The following is a 15,209-nucleotide window of genomic DNA, read 5'->3' on the forward strand; positions in this document are numbered from 1 at the left end:
CTTGAATACCCCAGGAGGAGTGCTAATATTGCCAGGAAACGATCAGGATCTGACAGGCTAACGAGGGCCTTAATTAAGTATGAAAAACTGCTGAGCAAATGCTGCTGGAAACTTTCTTCTCCCCTCTCCTCCTTTGTTTTGAAAATGACTCCATGGCCCATGCTGATCTCTCCCTGTTGGAAATTCCAGGGGCCCCCCACGAGGCAAGGGAGGTGGTGTTTTGACAGAGGCCAGAGGTGGGCCTGGCTTGCCTCTGCCCTGGCGTGGCCCAGGGGATGCATGGTAGCTTAGTGTGAGGAGGGGCAGGCTGGCCTCCGCTCGGCTGAGCTGGGGCAGCTGTTCCCGGACACGCCTTCCTAACGCCTCCTGCGCCTGCATCCCTTGTTCCTGTATCCAGTCTTGCTTCCAAGGCAAAGGGAGGCACAAGGTGAAGCTGGAAGGGTATGGGATTTAGGGATTTTGATCCAGACCTGTTATTTTCTGGATAGATGGTTCTGGATGGGTTAACCTTCCTGAGCCTTGGTTTCCCTTCCTGGATAATGGTGCAACTCTTGGTGCTATGATTCCCAAAGGTGCTCCTTGAACAAGCAGCATGACCTGGGAACTTATTAGAAATAAAACCTCCTTTATTTATTTATGTATTTATTTAAGAGATGGGGTCTTGCTGTCTTGCCCAGGCTGGACTCGTGGCCTAGAAATGAACATTCTTGGCCCGCATCTCAGAACTGCTGAAGCAGAAGCGAGGCGTTGGAGCCCAGCAACCTGTGCTTCCCAGACCTCCGGGAGGTTCTGCTTTGTGCTCAGGGCTGAGAACCACGTGTTGGGGACGCTGTTCGAATGGACGTTCCCGGCACTAAGAGGAGACAAGCTGATCTTCCTCAATGCAGCCAGGCCCGAGGCCAGCATCTCAGGGTGGGAGGTGTGGAGAGGGGGAGCGGGGTCCGCGGGCTGAGGGCTTGGTTGCGGCGCCGCTCTCGTCTGCCCCGTACCTCTCTCCTTCTTTCGGTTCTCCCCGTTTCTCAGGTGCTTGGTGCTCTGGGGCTACTGAAGTTGGCCCCATCTCAAAGCCTAGCTTCCGCCTCACAGTCGTGAAATGAGAATCTCTGGGGTTGGAGCCTGGCATCAGTATTTTGAAAGTTCCCCAGACAATGCCAGCTGGTAGCCAACATTAGGAACCATTGGAAGGAGTGAATCTACTCTCAGGTGTTTCTGGTCGAATGTGTCCCTGTTCCCAGGGTGCTGCATTTTCAGAGAGGACGAGGGGGGGGGGGACATTGCTTGCTCTGAAGGAATGGCTCTGGAATGGTGAAATGCTTGGTCTCCTGATGGGAGCGGGGCACTGGCATTCTGCTCTCTGAACCATTGGGAGGGGGTGGGCAGGCTCAGACTCGGGGGCCTTTAGTCTCAGACCCTAGTTTTGGGTTGGGGCATCAAGAAGAAAGCTTGGGAGAATGCTCTGCTGCTTCTTTTTTCTGCTCTTTAGGGGTCAGAGGTCATCCTGGCCCTTTCTCTGAGAGCAGCAGGGGCCACGTCCTTTCTCTGAACCTCGTGCAGGCTCAGGTACCAGCTGGCATCTTTTCTGTGCTTGGAGAGCTGGCATGTTCCTGCTCCCTCCTAACCCTCTCCTCCTGGGGAGACGGGCCCTTTCATATACTAATCAGAGTGTGGGGGTTCTCTCCAGTCATGGACGAATGAAGACTTAAAAAACTGGGCTCTAAAGCCTCTGCCGCATGCATGTTAGGATTTCTTAACTCCTCAACCTCATCTCAGCTCTTAAAACAGAGGGTGGCCAGGTTCCAGACTAGAACACAAAGTCAATTTGGTTCCTGCCCTCTTCCCAAGAAGTTGTAAAGGAGGAGAAACAGGATCCAGGGGAGAGAAAAGAGAGAGGGGTTCGGGTGCCAGGAAGAAGGAGGAAGGCAGAGGGAGAAGTGTGGATGGGGAGACAGGTGGACTGACACGTGCTCAGACGGGCCAACAGAGCATCGGCCAGAAGGATGAAGCCTGGGCTGCTGCACGGACCATGCGCCCCTCGAGGAGCCAATGGACACGAGGAGATGGTGGGGATGCAGGGAGCCTGTGTGGACCACAGGACCAAGATGGAGCCCAGGAGAAAGCGGAGGGACCCACAAGCCCTCTCTGGCAACCCTGGCTCTGCCCTTGGGATCTGTGGGATCTGTGCCCACTCCCCTCTGCTGGGGCCCTCACCATCCTCCAGAGTGGTGGCATTGATCTCGCTGGATGAGGGCCCCGTGCCAGCCCGATTGAAGGCCTGGACCACCACACCATACTGGGCGAACTTCTTGAGGTTGTCCAAGGTGTAGACCTCGCTGTCCCCCGTGGCCTTCATCTCCACGATGCTGTACTGCCCGTTGCTGCCGGGGCTGTTCTCTCTGTAGCCGATCTGGTAGCCCCGGATGACACCATTCTGCAGCTCCTTCCTGGGTGCCTGTGAGCATGGGGAAGGGGCAGGGACAAAGACACAGCGACACTCTGAGATGATGCTTAAAACCAAAGTCAGATCATGTCACGCCTCTGCCCCCAGCCCTTAGAAGACTCCCGTCTCATTCAGAGGGAAAGTCAAAGTCCAAATTGCTACACGGCCCTGTGTGACCTGACCTCCCATTACTTCTCGGATCCTCTCCTGTGCCCTCCAGCACTTTGGGCTCTTTAGACACATCCTCATCTCAGGGGAAACGCTCCTTTGAAAGTGCACACCCTCCCTTCCACTGCGTCCTTGCAGAAATGCCTCTTCTGAATGCAGCCGTCCTTAGCTCCTTATGTAAGACTGCTCCCTGCCTCTCTCCGGCACTCGTAAGTTTTCTTACCGGTTTATTTTCCTCCACAGCACTTAGCATCATCTGACAGTCTATAAATTTCACTTATGCATTTGCCTGTCTGCCTGCATTAGAATGGAAGCACCTTGAGGACGAGGAGGAAGGAGCCTGCTTTGTTACTGTCGCACTGTCCGTGTCTAGAATGGTGCCTGGCACACAATGGGCCCTCAATACATATTGTACAAATGAATGAATGAATAGGGATATCATTTGGCCTGGGTTCAGGGACCTGGGAAAAATGGAACAGCAGACAAACAATAATCAGATGGAGAGGGGGGTGAGCAATTAGTTTGAATAAAGAGAAAGAGCCCCAAGATACCACTTCACATCCATTAGGATGGCTTTTACGACAACAATGGCAAGTATGTGGTAGTGAGGATGGAGCAATGGGAACCTTGTGCATTGTTGGCGGGAACGGAAAGAGGTGTAGCTACTGTGGAAAAGAGTTTGGCAGTTCCTCAAAAGGCTAAGCATCGAATTACCACACCATCCAGCAATTCCATTCCTAGGGTTTATGCCCAAAATAATTGCAAACAGGGATTCACAGAGATACTTGTACACCCATGTTCATAGCAGCATTATTCAGAATAGCCAGAAGGTGGAAGAACTCAAGTGTCCACCCGGAGGTGAGTGGAGAAGCAGAATGCGATATAGAAATATAAGGGAATAGTATGCAGCCGTGAAAGGGAGAAATCTCTGACATCCGTCACAACATGGATGAACCTCGATTGAGAATTAGGCCAGACACAAAAAGACAAAAACTATTGTCTGAGTCCACTTAGGAGGTACCTAGAATAGTCAAAATCAGAGAGAAGAAAATAGAGGGGCCGGACGTGGTGGCTTATACCTGCAATCCCAGCAGTTTGTCAGGCTGAGGTGGGTGGATCACTTGAGGTCAGGAGTTTGAGACCAGCCTGGCCAACATGGAGAAACCTTGTCTCTACCAAAAATACAAAAAATTAGCTGGGTATGGTGGTACACGCCTTTAGTTCCAACTACTCAGGAGGCTCAGGCAGGAGAATTGCTTGAACTTGGGAGGCGGAGTTTGCAGTGAGCCAAAATAGACAGAGCGAGACTCTGTCTCAAAAAAAAAAAAAATGTGTTGGGGAATAGAGCTTTCACGGGGAGTTCATGTTCCACAGGTACAGAATTTCAGTGTGAGAGGATGAAAAGGTTCTGGAGGTGGCTAGTGGTGATGGCGGCACCTCGCTGTGAATGTGCTTACTGCTGTTGAGCTGCACACTAGAACACGGTTAAAATGGTAAATTTTAAGTTATATGTATTTCATTAAAACTAAAAAAAAAAAAAAAAAGAAAGAAACTTTGGGAGGCTGAGGCAGACAGATCACGAGGTCAGAAGATTGAGACCATCCTGGCTAACAGGCTGAAACCCTATCTCTACTAAAAATACAAAAAATTAGCCAGGCGTGGTGGCAGGTGCCTGTAATCCCAGCTATTCAGGAGGCCGAGGCAGGAGAATTGCTTGAACCAGGGAGGTTGCAGTGAGCCGAGATCATGCCACTGCACTCCAGCCTGGGCAACAGAACAAGACTTTGTCTCAAAAACAAACAAACAAACAAACAAACAAACAAACAAACAAAAAACCTAAAGAAAAAAAGATCCCTGACTTTCACCTGGATGGGTGTGGCCCTTCTGGGAATGCTAAAGACTGCACTGCCCCAGACACGGATGGCCAGGGACTAGGGAGTGGAAAGGGCTGAGGCCCGAATGAGCCCTGGATGGAGGCACAGAGATGGCAAGGACTTGGAAGTTAAAAGGGGCTGGTGGGAATGAAGACTGACCCCAGTCAGCCAGGCGAGTGGAGAAACTCCACTGGCATCAGTCTGGGGCTGGAAAACCCTCTCACCCCAGGTTCAAACCCTGATACACACGCAGCTAGATGCGCGCACGTGCGCGCGCGCACACACACATGCACACAGGCATCCCAATATATCCATTCACACCCAGAACCAAGAACACGTATCCAGACCCATCAAAGCAAACATCTTAATCCACACCCCACTCCCGACCAGATACATTTAGATCCGCAAATAGAAACTGGCTCCTTTAATGACCAGGCCTGCCCATCTATAAATTGAGACAGAACACCTACCCCAGTGCATTTCAAAACAGCTTGAATCAGGGTTTTAAAGACAATGAAGTTAATTTAAAAGCCCACCTTTTATTGTATTAAAAAATAGTGAGATCAAAAACAATTAAGTTGGTAAAACAGCCCTACTGCTTTTTTTAGTTAATGAATGTTTTAAATGAACTGCATTTTGAAGCTCACTGTTAACTCAATAAAATGAAGTTTTTAATTTAACATAATTGTTCTGAACTCACTAAATAGGGGTGTGTGTGTGTGTGTGTGTGTGTGTGTGCGCGTTTAATTGATGTGACTTTTTGTTGCTGCTTGAATGTTGCTCTCTGCACTTGGGTGGTCCTGCTTGCTGGTCTGTAAGTGGACACATTTTAATATTTGGGTCTTGTATTTACACATGTATGTCTTTGCACACACACACACGCACACACACACACACACACACCCCTTATTATAGATATAAATGTGTCTTCAAGAGCCTGAGACCTTCTTCTTCACACTGACACCTATTCTCACGTTTCATGTACGTATATCTATACTGACACACACTGAATATCATTGTACTATGCCACAGATGCCTACATGCCCAGAGCTATGTATACTATGATATACATTTGGCACAAAATCAAATCTACTTCCAACCACGTCAACATACACTGACAGGCCTCAGACAGGCACGCAGGCATGCCCCAATCCATCTATCCAAATAGATTCACATATTTATACAAACCTTCATAGATCCGTCCTCTCTCTTTTCTCCTCTCCTCCTCTGTCTCCCTCTCTTTCTCCTCTTCTGTCCCCCTCCCTAAACAGCCACACTCAAGATTTAAATCAATCTTAACAATATTTCTCTGAAGCATTAAGAAATCGATAGGACTGATTGCAAATTTATGTCATAAAGCAGGGGCAATCCATCTCGCGGGAAGAGTCTTAAAATGAAGTGACTTATCTTCAAGTGAATCTTTATTTTTCATTAATCTGTTTCTCAATGTTAAAAAAAAAAGTCCCCTGAGAAGTCAGCCCAAAATTTATTGACCAGCTGGTTCATTCTGAAGTTCTAACTTTCTAATCAATTTTATTTTTCATTATGAGACTTTGGAGAAATAAATCTGATTCTAAATTTTTATTGACCTCTGGGTCAGAGCTTTGTAGCCCGATGTCTCAGTATTTTACATATTTATTCATCCCCGCCCCCACCTCCTGGCTAGGATACAGGTCCATAGCGAGGATGCAGCCGAGAGTTTGGGATTGGATGTTGGGCCTCACCCCAATTTCTGAGGCAAGCCCTGGAACCCAGATCTGAATCAGGAGAGGAAGGTTGGCTCCAGGTATCCACTAGGCAGGCGGCCCCCAGGAAGAATCAAACTGCCCAGCCCCACCTCACTTTCCTCTCGGTCATGCCTCTGGGAGGAAGCAGCCAGGCTGCCGCTATGTGTGTGAGTGTGCGTGCACATGGTCTTACGAAAAATATCACTAGGGCCTTCTGAATCTCTCTCTTTCTCAAGTCTACCTTTTTAAAGAGCCCAGAAGAGGGACCCAAGCATATGGGCTTTTCCTATCAGGAGGAGAGTCAGACAGTCACCTAGGACAATTGGTCCCTGATGGAGATGGGCAGCCCCCAAGCCCCACTGTTGAGGTGGGAAAGCTCCAGGAAGAACACAGACTGCCCTGAGAATGCTCTCTGATTTAGAGCCCTGTGCAGTGGCTGTGGAGGGAAGACTGGCTGGGGCTGCAGGCTCTGTGTTGAAGTCTGAGCCCCGTCTCTGCTAGGCAAGCCACCTCACTTCTCGTCTCCACAGCCTCCTCTGGTGGAAGGGGATAAAAGTGACTTCTCTGGCTGCTTCCCAGGAAAGAGGAGAGGATCGGGTAAGTTGGTAAAGAGAAAGCACTCGGAGACCGGAGGATGCAGTGAGACAGGAAACCCCAGGACTGCCGGTCCTTCGGTACCCAAGGAGGGATTTGGTGGTAGGGCCAGAGCTGACCAGGGACGCATTTCTGGGTCCTGCTCAAGGTCCTTCTGTTCTGTTTCTCTGCCCAGCTGTGGAATCTCCCCAAAGATTTTTCTTAAGTAACAGATGCTTCAGTCACCCCCTATAGTTTACAGGTCTTTGTCCTTAGAAATGGCTGTTGCACATACTCGTCTTTTTTCTCCACAGTTCCTCCACCCTCAGAGGTAGGGAGGGCAGTTATTTTCATCTGATGTTAGAGAGGAGGAATTTGGTACAAAATCGAATCTACTTCCAACCTTATTACAACACGTGGGGTTTGGAGGATGGGCCAGCACGGTGGAGGAACCATTTTCCCCCCTTGGCACTGCAAGTTTTCATCTCAGCCCAGGCAGAACCTCCATCAGAGAACCAGGGAGGAGAGGCAAGCGGGGATTACTGGGCGGGCGTGTGGGGGACATGCCATTTGCCTCCTTCTCTGTCCACTCCTCAAATCTTGCTAGGTTTAGTGATAAAACAGGCATGGGCATCATATAAGACCAGAGACTAGCAAGCCTGCTGGGAGCGTCTGTCCTGGATTGAGGAGAGAGGAGGTAAGGACGCATTCCGGGGGAGATGCCTTAGACACACCTACCTTCCAGGTCACCTGGATGCTCTGTGAGGTCACTGGCTGCAAGGTAACATCCATGGGTGGCCCATCAGGAGCTGAGCAGCGTATCGGGAGAAGAGACATTGCAAGTCAAGACTTGGAAGAGGAAGGAGTTCTATGTTCCCACTCCCATCCTCCCGAGCTGGAGGGCTTCTAGGCAGAAGACAAAGCTCAGATACAAAGAGCAGAGAAATTTTGTTTGAGTTCCCCTGAAAGTATTATAGGTTTTCAATTTCCTCTTTATTCTACATAATTTGCTGAAAATGTAGCAAACAATGATACTAAGATACTACTGTACATCCAGTAGGATGGCAAAAGTTTTTAAAAGTTGAAGAGTATGGAGTATCTACTTCATACAAGAATGTCTAACGGCAGGAGCTCTTATCCTCTGATTATGGGAGAGAAAATTGGTATGATACTTTAGAAAACATCCCGGTATTTTTTTGTGAAAGATAGAAGTATTTGCCTGTTTGATGACTCTGTAATTCTACAACTGCTTCTAGCCCCTAGAGAAGCTCATGAACTCATACACTAGCATAGAAGAATGCTTATAGAAGTATTTTTGTAATAGCTCCAAGCTACAAACAACCTAAATGCCCATCTACAGTAGAATGGACAAACCCACGGTGGTATAGTCATATAATGGAATACTATACAGCACAGAAAAAGCATAAACTATATAGCTATGCTAATGACATGAATGACACTTGCAAAAGTAATATGGATGAAAACAAGCAAGACACAGAAGAATATATGAAGTATGATGTTATGAATGCATTCTGCTGGAAAACAGGCAAAACTAAACTATACAGTTTATTGCACATACACATGGTGGTGGCAGCACAAAAAAGAAAAGCATGAAAATTAGTATCACGAAAGTCAGGATACTGATTACTTCAAGGTGACGGGTGGTGTTATGAGCAGAAAGGGCTACATGGGGACCTCTGGCATGCTGGCTAATTGATAATGGATGCTGGTTATATTCATTGTTTACCTTATGCTTGCTTATAAAACTGCATATAAATATCATGCGTATTTTTCTGCATTTTTTTTTGAGACAGAATCTTGCTCTGTTGCCAGGCTGGAGTGCAGTGGTGCAGTCTCAGCTCACTGCAACCTCTGCCTCCCAGGATCAAGCCATTCTCCTGCATCAGCCTCCCGAGCTGCTGGGACTACAGGCATGCAGCAGCTCGGGAGGCTGACGCAGGCATGGGCCTGGCGAATTTTTGTATTTTTAGTAGAGACAGGGGTTCGTCATGTTGGCCAGGCTGGTTTTGCACTCCTGACCTCAGATGATCCATCCGCTTTAGCCTCCCAAATTGCTGGGATTACAGACATAAGCCTCTGTTCCCGGCCTTTTCTGCATTATTTTATGTTACATGATAACAAAAGAAAATAGCAAGAGAAATCTTGTTTAAACTTTCAAGAAAATTCCATGACGAGGGTCATAGAAAATGATCCAACCCCAGTACCCCATCTTTTGCAGATAGATCTTTCCAGATGCTGGGGAGAAGGGAGTGGGGCAGAACCACAGAGAGCTCCCCCAAACCCAGTATCTGGAGCCCCACCTGGAAAAGGGTCAAACGGAAGAGCCTTCAAAGATCCAGAGGTGGACACAAATGTCTGTTAGAATGCTTTTCCCCACCCCACCCCCTCTAACTGCAAGCTCATTGCCAATGAACAGGATTGATGTAGGCCCCTGGTGTCCCTGACCCCTGAGACCAGGGGCGGGGCAGGGGAGGCTGGGTGAGGAGCTCACCGGCCTCCTCAGTGCTGACGGTGAGCTCCTTGCTCGGTTCACTGCGGCCAATCTTGTTGAAGGAGTACATGCGGATGCTGTACACGGATGCCGGGTGCAAGTCCACGATGTTGGCCTGGTTGATGGTGGGGGAGATGTTACGTGTGGACTGCTTAAAGTCCCAGGAATCTGGAGAGAAGACACCTACGTCAAAGCACAGCCAGACAAACTCCAGGACCCTGTCCCCGCCTGAAGCACCAGCAAAGCCCAGTCTTAAGTTGGATGCTCCAAGGGGTCCAGCTCACACAGACTGCAGAGAGAGAGCACAGGCTTGAACAACTTCATGGAGGTGAAAAGGGTCTGTCCCATGCAGCTCCAGCTTGGGAGCAGCCTGACTCTTCTCTGCCACTGGCCAGCATATGAGCTCAAACTTCAGGCAGAGGTCAGATGAGATGTTCCCCAAGGTCCCTGCCAAGATCACCATCTGCTTACTCTCCCTGAGGGTCTGACCGGCCAGTGTCCTTCTTCCTGGGTCTCTCCTCACTTCAGTGAACTGGTCTAATGATGGGACACCCCATCTACCCAGTAGACACCAGGCAAAGCGGTAGGCTAAGTCTCCTCTCCCTTTTCCTTCTCTTGTGTGTGCTTCTGTATTTCTTTTTCTTCTGCACTTGTGAGGTAATGAACTTGAGTGTTTTTTTCTTTTTTTGAGATGGAGTCTTGCTCTTTCACCAGGCTGGAGTGCCGTGACATGATCTTGGCTCACTGCAACTCATCTCCCGGGTTCAAGTGATTCCCCTGCCTCAGCCTCCTGAGTAGCTTGGGCTACAGGTGCACACCACCATGCCTGGCTAAATTTTTTGTATTTTAGTAGAGACAGGGTTTCACCGTGACCAGGATGGTCTCGATCTCTTGACCTCATGATCTGTCCGCCTTGGCCTCCCAAAGTGCTGGGATGGTAGGTGTGAGCCACCGCGTCCGGCCAAACTTGAGTGTTATATGTCAGGGTTGAGGGGGACAGACCAAGTACCAGAGTCCCCAGCCCAAACCCTACCCTCTTTCCTTCACCAGCAGGGGGACAGTTTCTGAGTCATTAGGGTTAGAGATCACCAAAGAGATGGTCATGTCCACAATTTATCCAGAGAGACTGGCAGTCCATCTCAGGGCTGGCTGATGTTTAGCAAAATTGTGGGAGGTGGCAAATACCAGATTAATGCCATTCAGGTGTCACTAAACAGTGCCTATGCCCATACTGTGACTAGGAGCACCCTGCATCTCCAGAGGAATCCAGTCATCTGTTCAACATATTTTTGCCACGCGCCTACTAGGGGACTCCAGAGGAAATGGGAAGGGGTTGCAATTAACAATGCCTGAGCCTATAATTCCAGAACTTTGGGACGCCAAGGTGGGTGGATCACCTGAGGTCTGGAGTTCAAGACCAGCTGGCCAACATGGTGAAAACCGTCTCTACTAAAAATACAAAAATTAGCCAGGCATGGTGGCATGTCTGTAGTCCCAGCTACTCAGGAGGCTGAGGCAGGAGAATCGCTTGAACCCGGGAGGCGGAGGTTACAGTAAGCTTAGATTGCACCACTGCACTGCAATCGGGGCTAGAGAGTAGAACTCCATCTCCAAAAAAAAAAAAAAAAAAAAAAAAAAAGCCTTAGCTAGAACCTTCCACAACCCGGATTCTTAACCAAATAACTGTTTTGGCACCTTACTTTGAAAAGAAAAAAAGACAAAGCACAAGGAAACAAACGGATAGCAGGGCTGAAAAACGTTCCCAGGGCAAGTCTGGATGCCACTGTGCCAGGTAATTTTCTATGCCTTTAAATCCACAGTACAGTATCATGAAAAAGTCTCCGCAGAAAAGATTAACTTATGTTCACCATAGTTTAAATCCTAAATCAGGAAAGGAGGCTAGCACATTCTAGAAAGATTAAAAAAATTTTTTTGGTTAAAGCTAATGCTTGATAGGCTAGGCACAGTGGCTCATGCCTGTAATCCCAGCACTTTGGGAGGCCGAGGTGGGTGGATCATTTGAGGTCAGGAGTTTGAGACCACCTGGGCCAATATGGTGAACGCTGTCTACTAAAAATACAAAAATTAGCCAGGCATGGTGGTGGGTGCCTGTAGTCACAGCTACTCGGGAGGCTGAGACAGGAGAATTGCTTGAATCCCGGAGGCGGAGGTTGCAGTGAGCCAAGATCGTGCCACTGCACTCTAGCCTGGGCAACAGAGCGAGACTCAGTCTCAAAAATGAAAAAACAAACAAACAGCAACCCCCCCCCCAACCCTAATGCCTGATAAATCAGGAGAACTGGTTCACCAGAAGGCACTGTCCCAGGCCCCCCATTTCTGGTTAGTTGAGATCTTGACGTTTGCAAAACACTGCTTATAGCTGCTCACACAGCATCTGTGAAGGGCACTGGCCCAGCTTCCCATCTGTAGTTTTGCATTTACTTCTTTGGTCTCATGAGCCAAAGGAACAAAATGGCAGGCTGCTGGTGCTCAAAAACACATTATTTTCTCCTTGTATTTTAAAACACCCTAACCATGGGAGGATCACTTTGTGGCTGGCAGGGGAAGCTGGAATTGCAAATACACAGGCTCCTACCTGCTGTGGGCACTGATTTGTGGGTTTGGGACAGAACAGGCTAGCAACGTGGAGGCAGATGCTCCCTTCTCTCTGTGACATCCTAGGAGCTGGCGCCAGCTCCTAAGTCACATCTGATGTGCCCATGTTTATAGGAAAGGGAGAGGGAGCGCAAGTCAGTGCATTCGTTTTTGATGAGTGCAGGCAGAGGGAGGAGACTTGGTCGGTGTGTCTGGAGAAGAGGCGCTAATATTTACCAAGCACCTGTGGTGTGCCAGGTGCAGCACTGGGCAATTTAAGCTCTCACCATTTACTCCTCACATCTTCCTGCGACATCAGCGCTGCATCTCTATAGCAGAGGTGACCTTCACGGCACCAAACCCAATTTCCCACCTGGCTTCTTGGGTGTGTCCAACACTTGGCCCTCTCTTCCTTCGTCAGGAAACACTCTCCCCTTGGCTCCCTAATTAAACACTCTCTGGCCTTCTGCTTATCTCTTGGGTCAGTTTCTCTCCATCTCTGTGCAGGTGATTCCTCCTCTACTCTGCCAGGAATGGCTCCGGTTCTTCAAGGCTCCACCGAGGCTTCCTTCTCTCTCGCCATGCACTTTCCCCAACCACGCATTCTATTTTCATTGATGCACTGATACCTCCCAGATTAATATCCAGCCTGGGCCTCTCCTTCCAACTCCAGACCGTATAGCCAACTTTTTAGTTGATGGCTCATCTTGGATATTTCACAGATACCTCAAGCTCAACCTGTCCAAGACAGAACTCTCAACCACACACCCTATTTACCCAGCAACTTCCTGACTTCCATCTTGATGGCACCACCACGATCAATTTCTTCACTCTTCCTTCTCTCCCCTCCCTATCAAGTGTGATAGCTTTTATGTTCTGTGTCATTCTTGAATCCCCCCACTTCCCTCCCTCTGCATCCCTACCTCAGGCCCCGCCACTGTCATCCCTACTTAAACCAGGGACATGCCCTCTTCCCCAGCCCTCTGCATGCTCAGCATGCCCTGCTGCTTTCAGCGGTTCTCCACACTGCAGTCATCCTCCACTCTACAAATACAGTCGAGCCCCTCTTACAGGTGAGCATTCCGTCTTGGCCCTGAGAGTGGTCTTCTCAAAACACAAATCTGATACTGCCATTCCCTTGCATAAGATTCTTCAATAGTTCTTCCTCTCTCTCAGGATAAAGGTAAAATTTCACAACCTGACCTAGACTCCGCAACAAGAATTGCTTGAACCCAGGAGGTGGAGGTTGCAGTAAGCCAAGTTTGCGCAGCAACGTGTTTTTGAGGACCAACAGCCTGCCCTTTTGTTCCTTTGGCTCCTGCTCCCCTCCCCAGCCTTATCTTTCTCCATTCTTTTCCTCTGAAATCTGCCAGCATTTAGAGGGCCCCCCCACTGCCTCAGTCCACAGTATTCTCTCCCAAGGGTTCACTGTTCAGTGGTAACTGCCCAAGCAGATGCCAAACTCCCTGAACTCAGGACCCCTGTCTGAAACTCTGGTCCTCTCCCCAATTTCACATGTGTTGGGCACTTACAATGTGCTATTGATTTTAAAGCAGAGCTACTGTTTTTCCCCTTTACTTGGGACTTGGAGTTCCTCTGCACTCTGTGGCCACAATGTCCTCTCCGCCAATCCCTTTCCTGCCTCACTCAGCTGTAAGTCACAGGAAGGTTGGGCTGGGGAGTGTCCCAGAGAACAACTCCTTTTCTCCCGCTTTTGCCGCCAGTGGTTTGCAGGTGGATTTGACCTTGTGTTCCCAAATCATCTTTGGTGTTAGCACAAAATAGCTCTCTCTCCACAACCTTTCCAGGCTAATGGATCAGAGTCAATCTGGAAGCCTCTAGCTGATTTTCTAAACTTGATCACTGCCATCCCCTGCCCCTGAATAGCTGAGATCAGGGGCCCTATTTTCTTCCTTTTCCTTTTCAGTTCTCAGAGTACTGAGCTGGCTTTCGTGAATATTGTCTCTTTTAATATTCCTTTTCATGTGAGCCTGGCTTACCCAGATTAACATATTTCATTAAGGGCTCTCTCTCTCTCTTTCTTCATCAAAGGGTTTATGATGCAAAATATTCTTCTTAAAAATAAGGAAGTGGCTGGGGAGATGTCAGTGCCTTCTGCTCTGTGGGCTGCTTGCTGAGAGGGGACTGGGAATCTCTGCTTTTTCAGGAGATGCATTCACCATAGAGGGGACGCAGCTTGGAGAAAAGCCACATCTGGAGCGTTTAGCTGCCTGGGCTCAGGAAGCAAATCCATTCTGCATCTCTAATTTTCTCCTTGGATTACGCCTTTGAGACCCCCATGGCAATCTCTTCCCGGCATGGAGGAGAGGCTCCCTTCGTCACAACAACAGCACACGATATCCCAACACCAGTCCCTCTGACAGCCACACTCCAGTTCCCACAGAACACCATGCCACACCAGGCCAGCTCACCCCATGGCGGCCAGCACAGCTCCTGCACCAGTTTGCACTATGAGGCTGGTGTAGGGGAGGGCCATCCTCAAAGAACCCACCTGTGCTCGGTGCTTGGTGAACACGGGCGAAATGTGGTGTCTGCATTTTTAAATCTGCACAGTGCCATCTGATAGATTTGTGTGGACGGTGCTATTTATCATTCGGCATTCACGTATTATTTCTCTGCTGCCTGGGGCCAGGAGAAGTCAGCATGAGTGGGATGGCTTAGAAAGGGCAGACTCGGTAATTTCCCTTGGAAAATTAGCATGATGAGCAACATGGCAGAAATCCTGGCAAAGGCATGGTTGGGGCAAAGAATGTCAGAAACCCATGGTAAGGACCCAGGATGGGTGTGGCCTGGGGCAGGGGGAAGGGGAGAGGGGACACAGAGACTCAGGACGGGAATCTGTGGGAGGGTACCATGTGCCAGGCTGGGTGCTAGGTACCTCCATGTACGTCATCACACTCCCCTAATCCTCACGGCCTCCCTGGGAATGAAATGTTCCTGCCTCCATCTTATAGATAAGGAGATGCCCAAAGACGTTAAGTAGTCGCTAAAGATCACACAGCTCTGACACTTGGTCAGCCCAAGACCTCGGCTTTGCCAGTGGTTCTCGTTCCACTATCGCACAGGTGCGGGAAGCTGCCCTTAGACACACCACATACGCTTGTGCACACCCCCTCCTTCGAGTCATCCTCTGTTCCCTTGGATACCTTTTTCCGTTCTCACATAATACAGTTTGTGGCGTATTACACTTGATTGGGTAGTTCTTTGTAATGGTTCTGAAAGAGTGTGTGTCTGTGTATGTGTGTGTGCGTGTATGTGTATGTTCTCACTCCAACTGCATTGTAAGCTCCAAGGGCACCATT

The 15,209-nt window shown here is 49.1% G+C and overlaps 1 protein-coding gene across 1 annotated transcript in view; it reads right to left on the minus strand.

Annotated features, from left to right (window-relative positions):
• The window catches only part of DSCAML1 (DS cell adhesion molecule like 1), a 362,988-nt gene that overhangs the window by 36,555 nt on the left and 311,224 nt on the right, over nucleotides 1-15,209 (minus strand). Inside the window, exons 15-17 of the mRNA XM_039470605.2 lie at nucleotides 9,292-9,459; nucleotides 7,518-7,588; nucleotides 2,209-2,449 (exon numbers count right to left, since the gene is read on the minus strand). Of these exons, the coding sequence (XP_039326539.2) occupies nucleotides 2,209-2,449; nucleotides 7,518-7,588; nucleotides 9,292-9,459 (480 nt within the window). The remainder of the gene's footprint in view (nucleotides 1-2,208; nucleotides 2,450-7,517; nucleotides 7,589-9,291; nucleotides 9,460-15,209) is intronic.

Source organism: Saimiri boliviensis, chromosome 6 (genome assembly GCF_048565385.1).
Source record: "Saimiri boliviensis isolate mSaiBol1 chromosome 6, mSaiBol1.pri, whole genome shotgun sequence".
In the NCBI taxonomy this organism is placed as follows: domain Eukaryota; kingdom Metazoa; phylum Chordata; class Mammalia; order Primates; family Cebidae; genus Saimiri; species Saimiri boliviensis.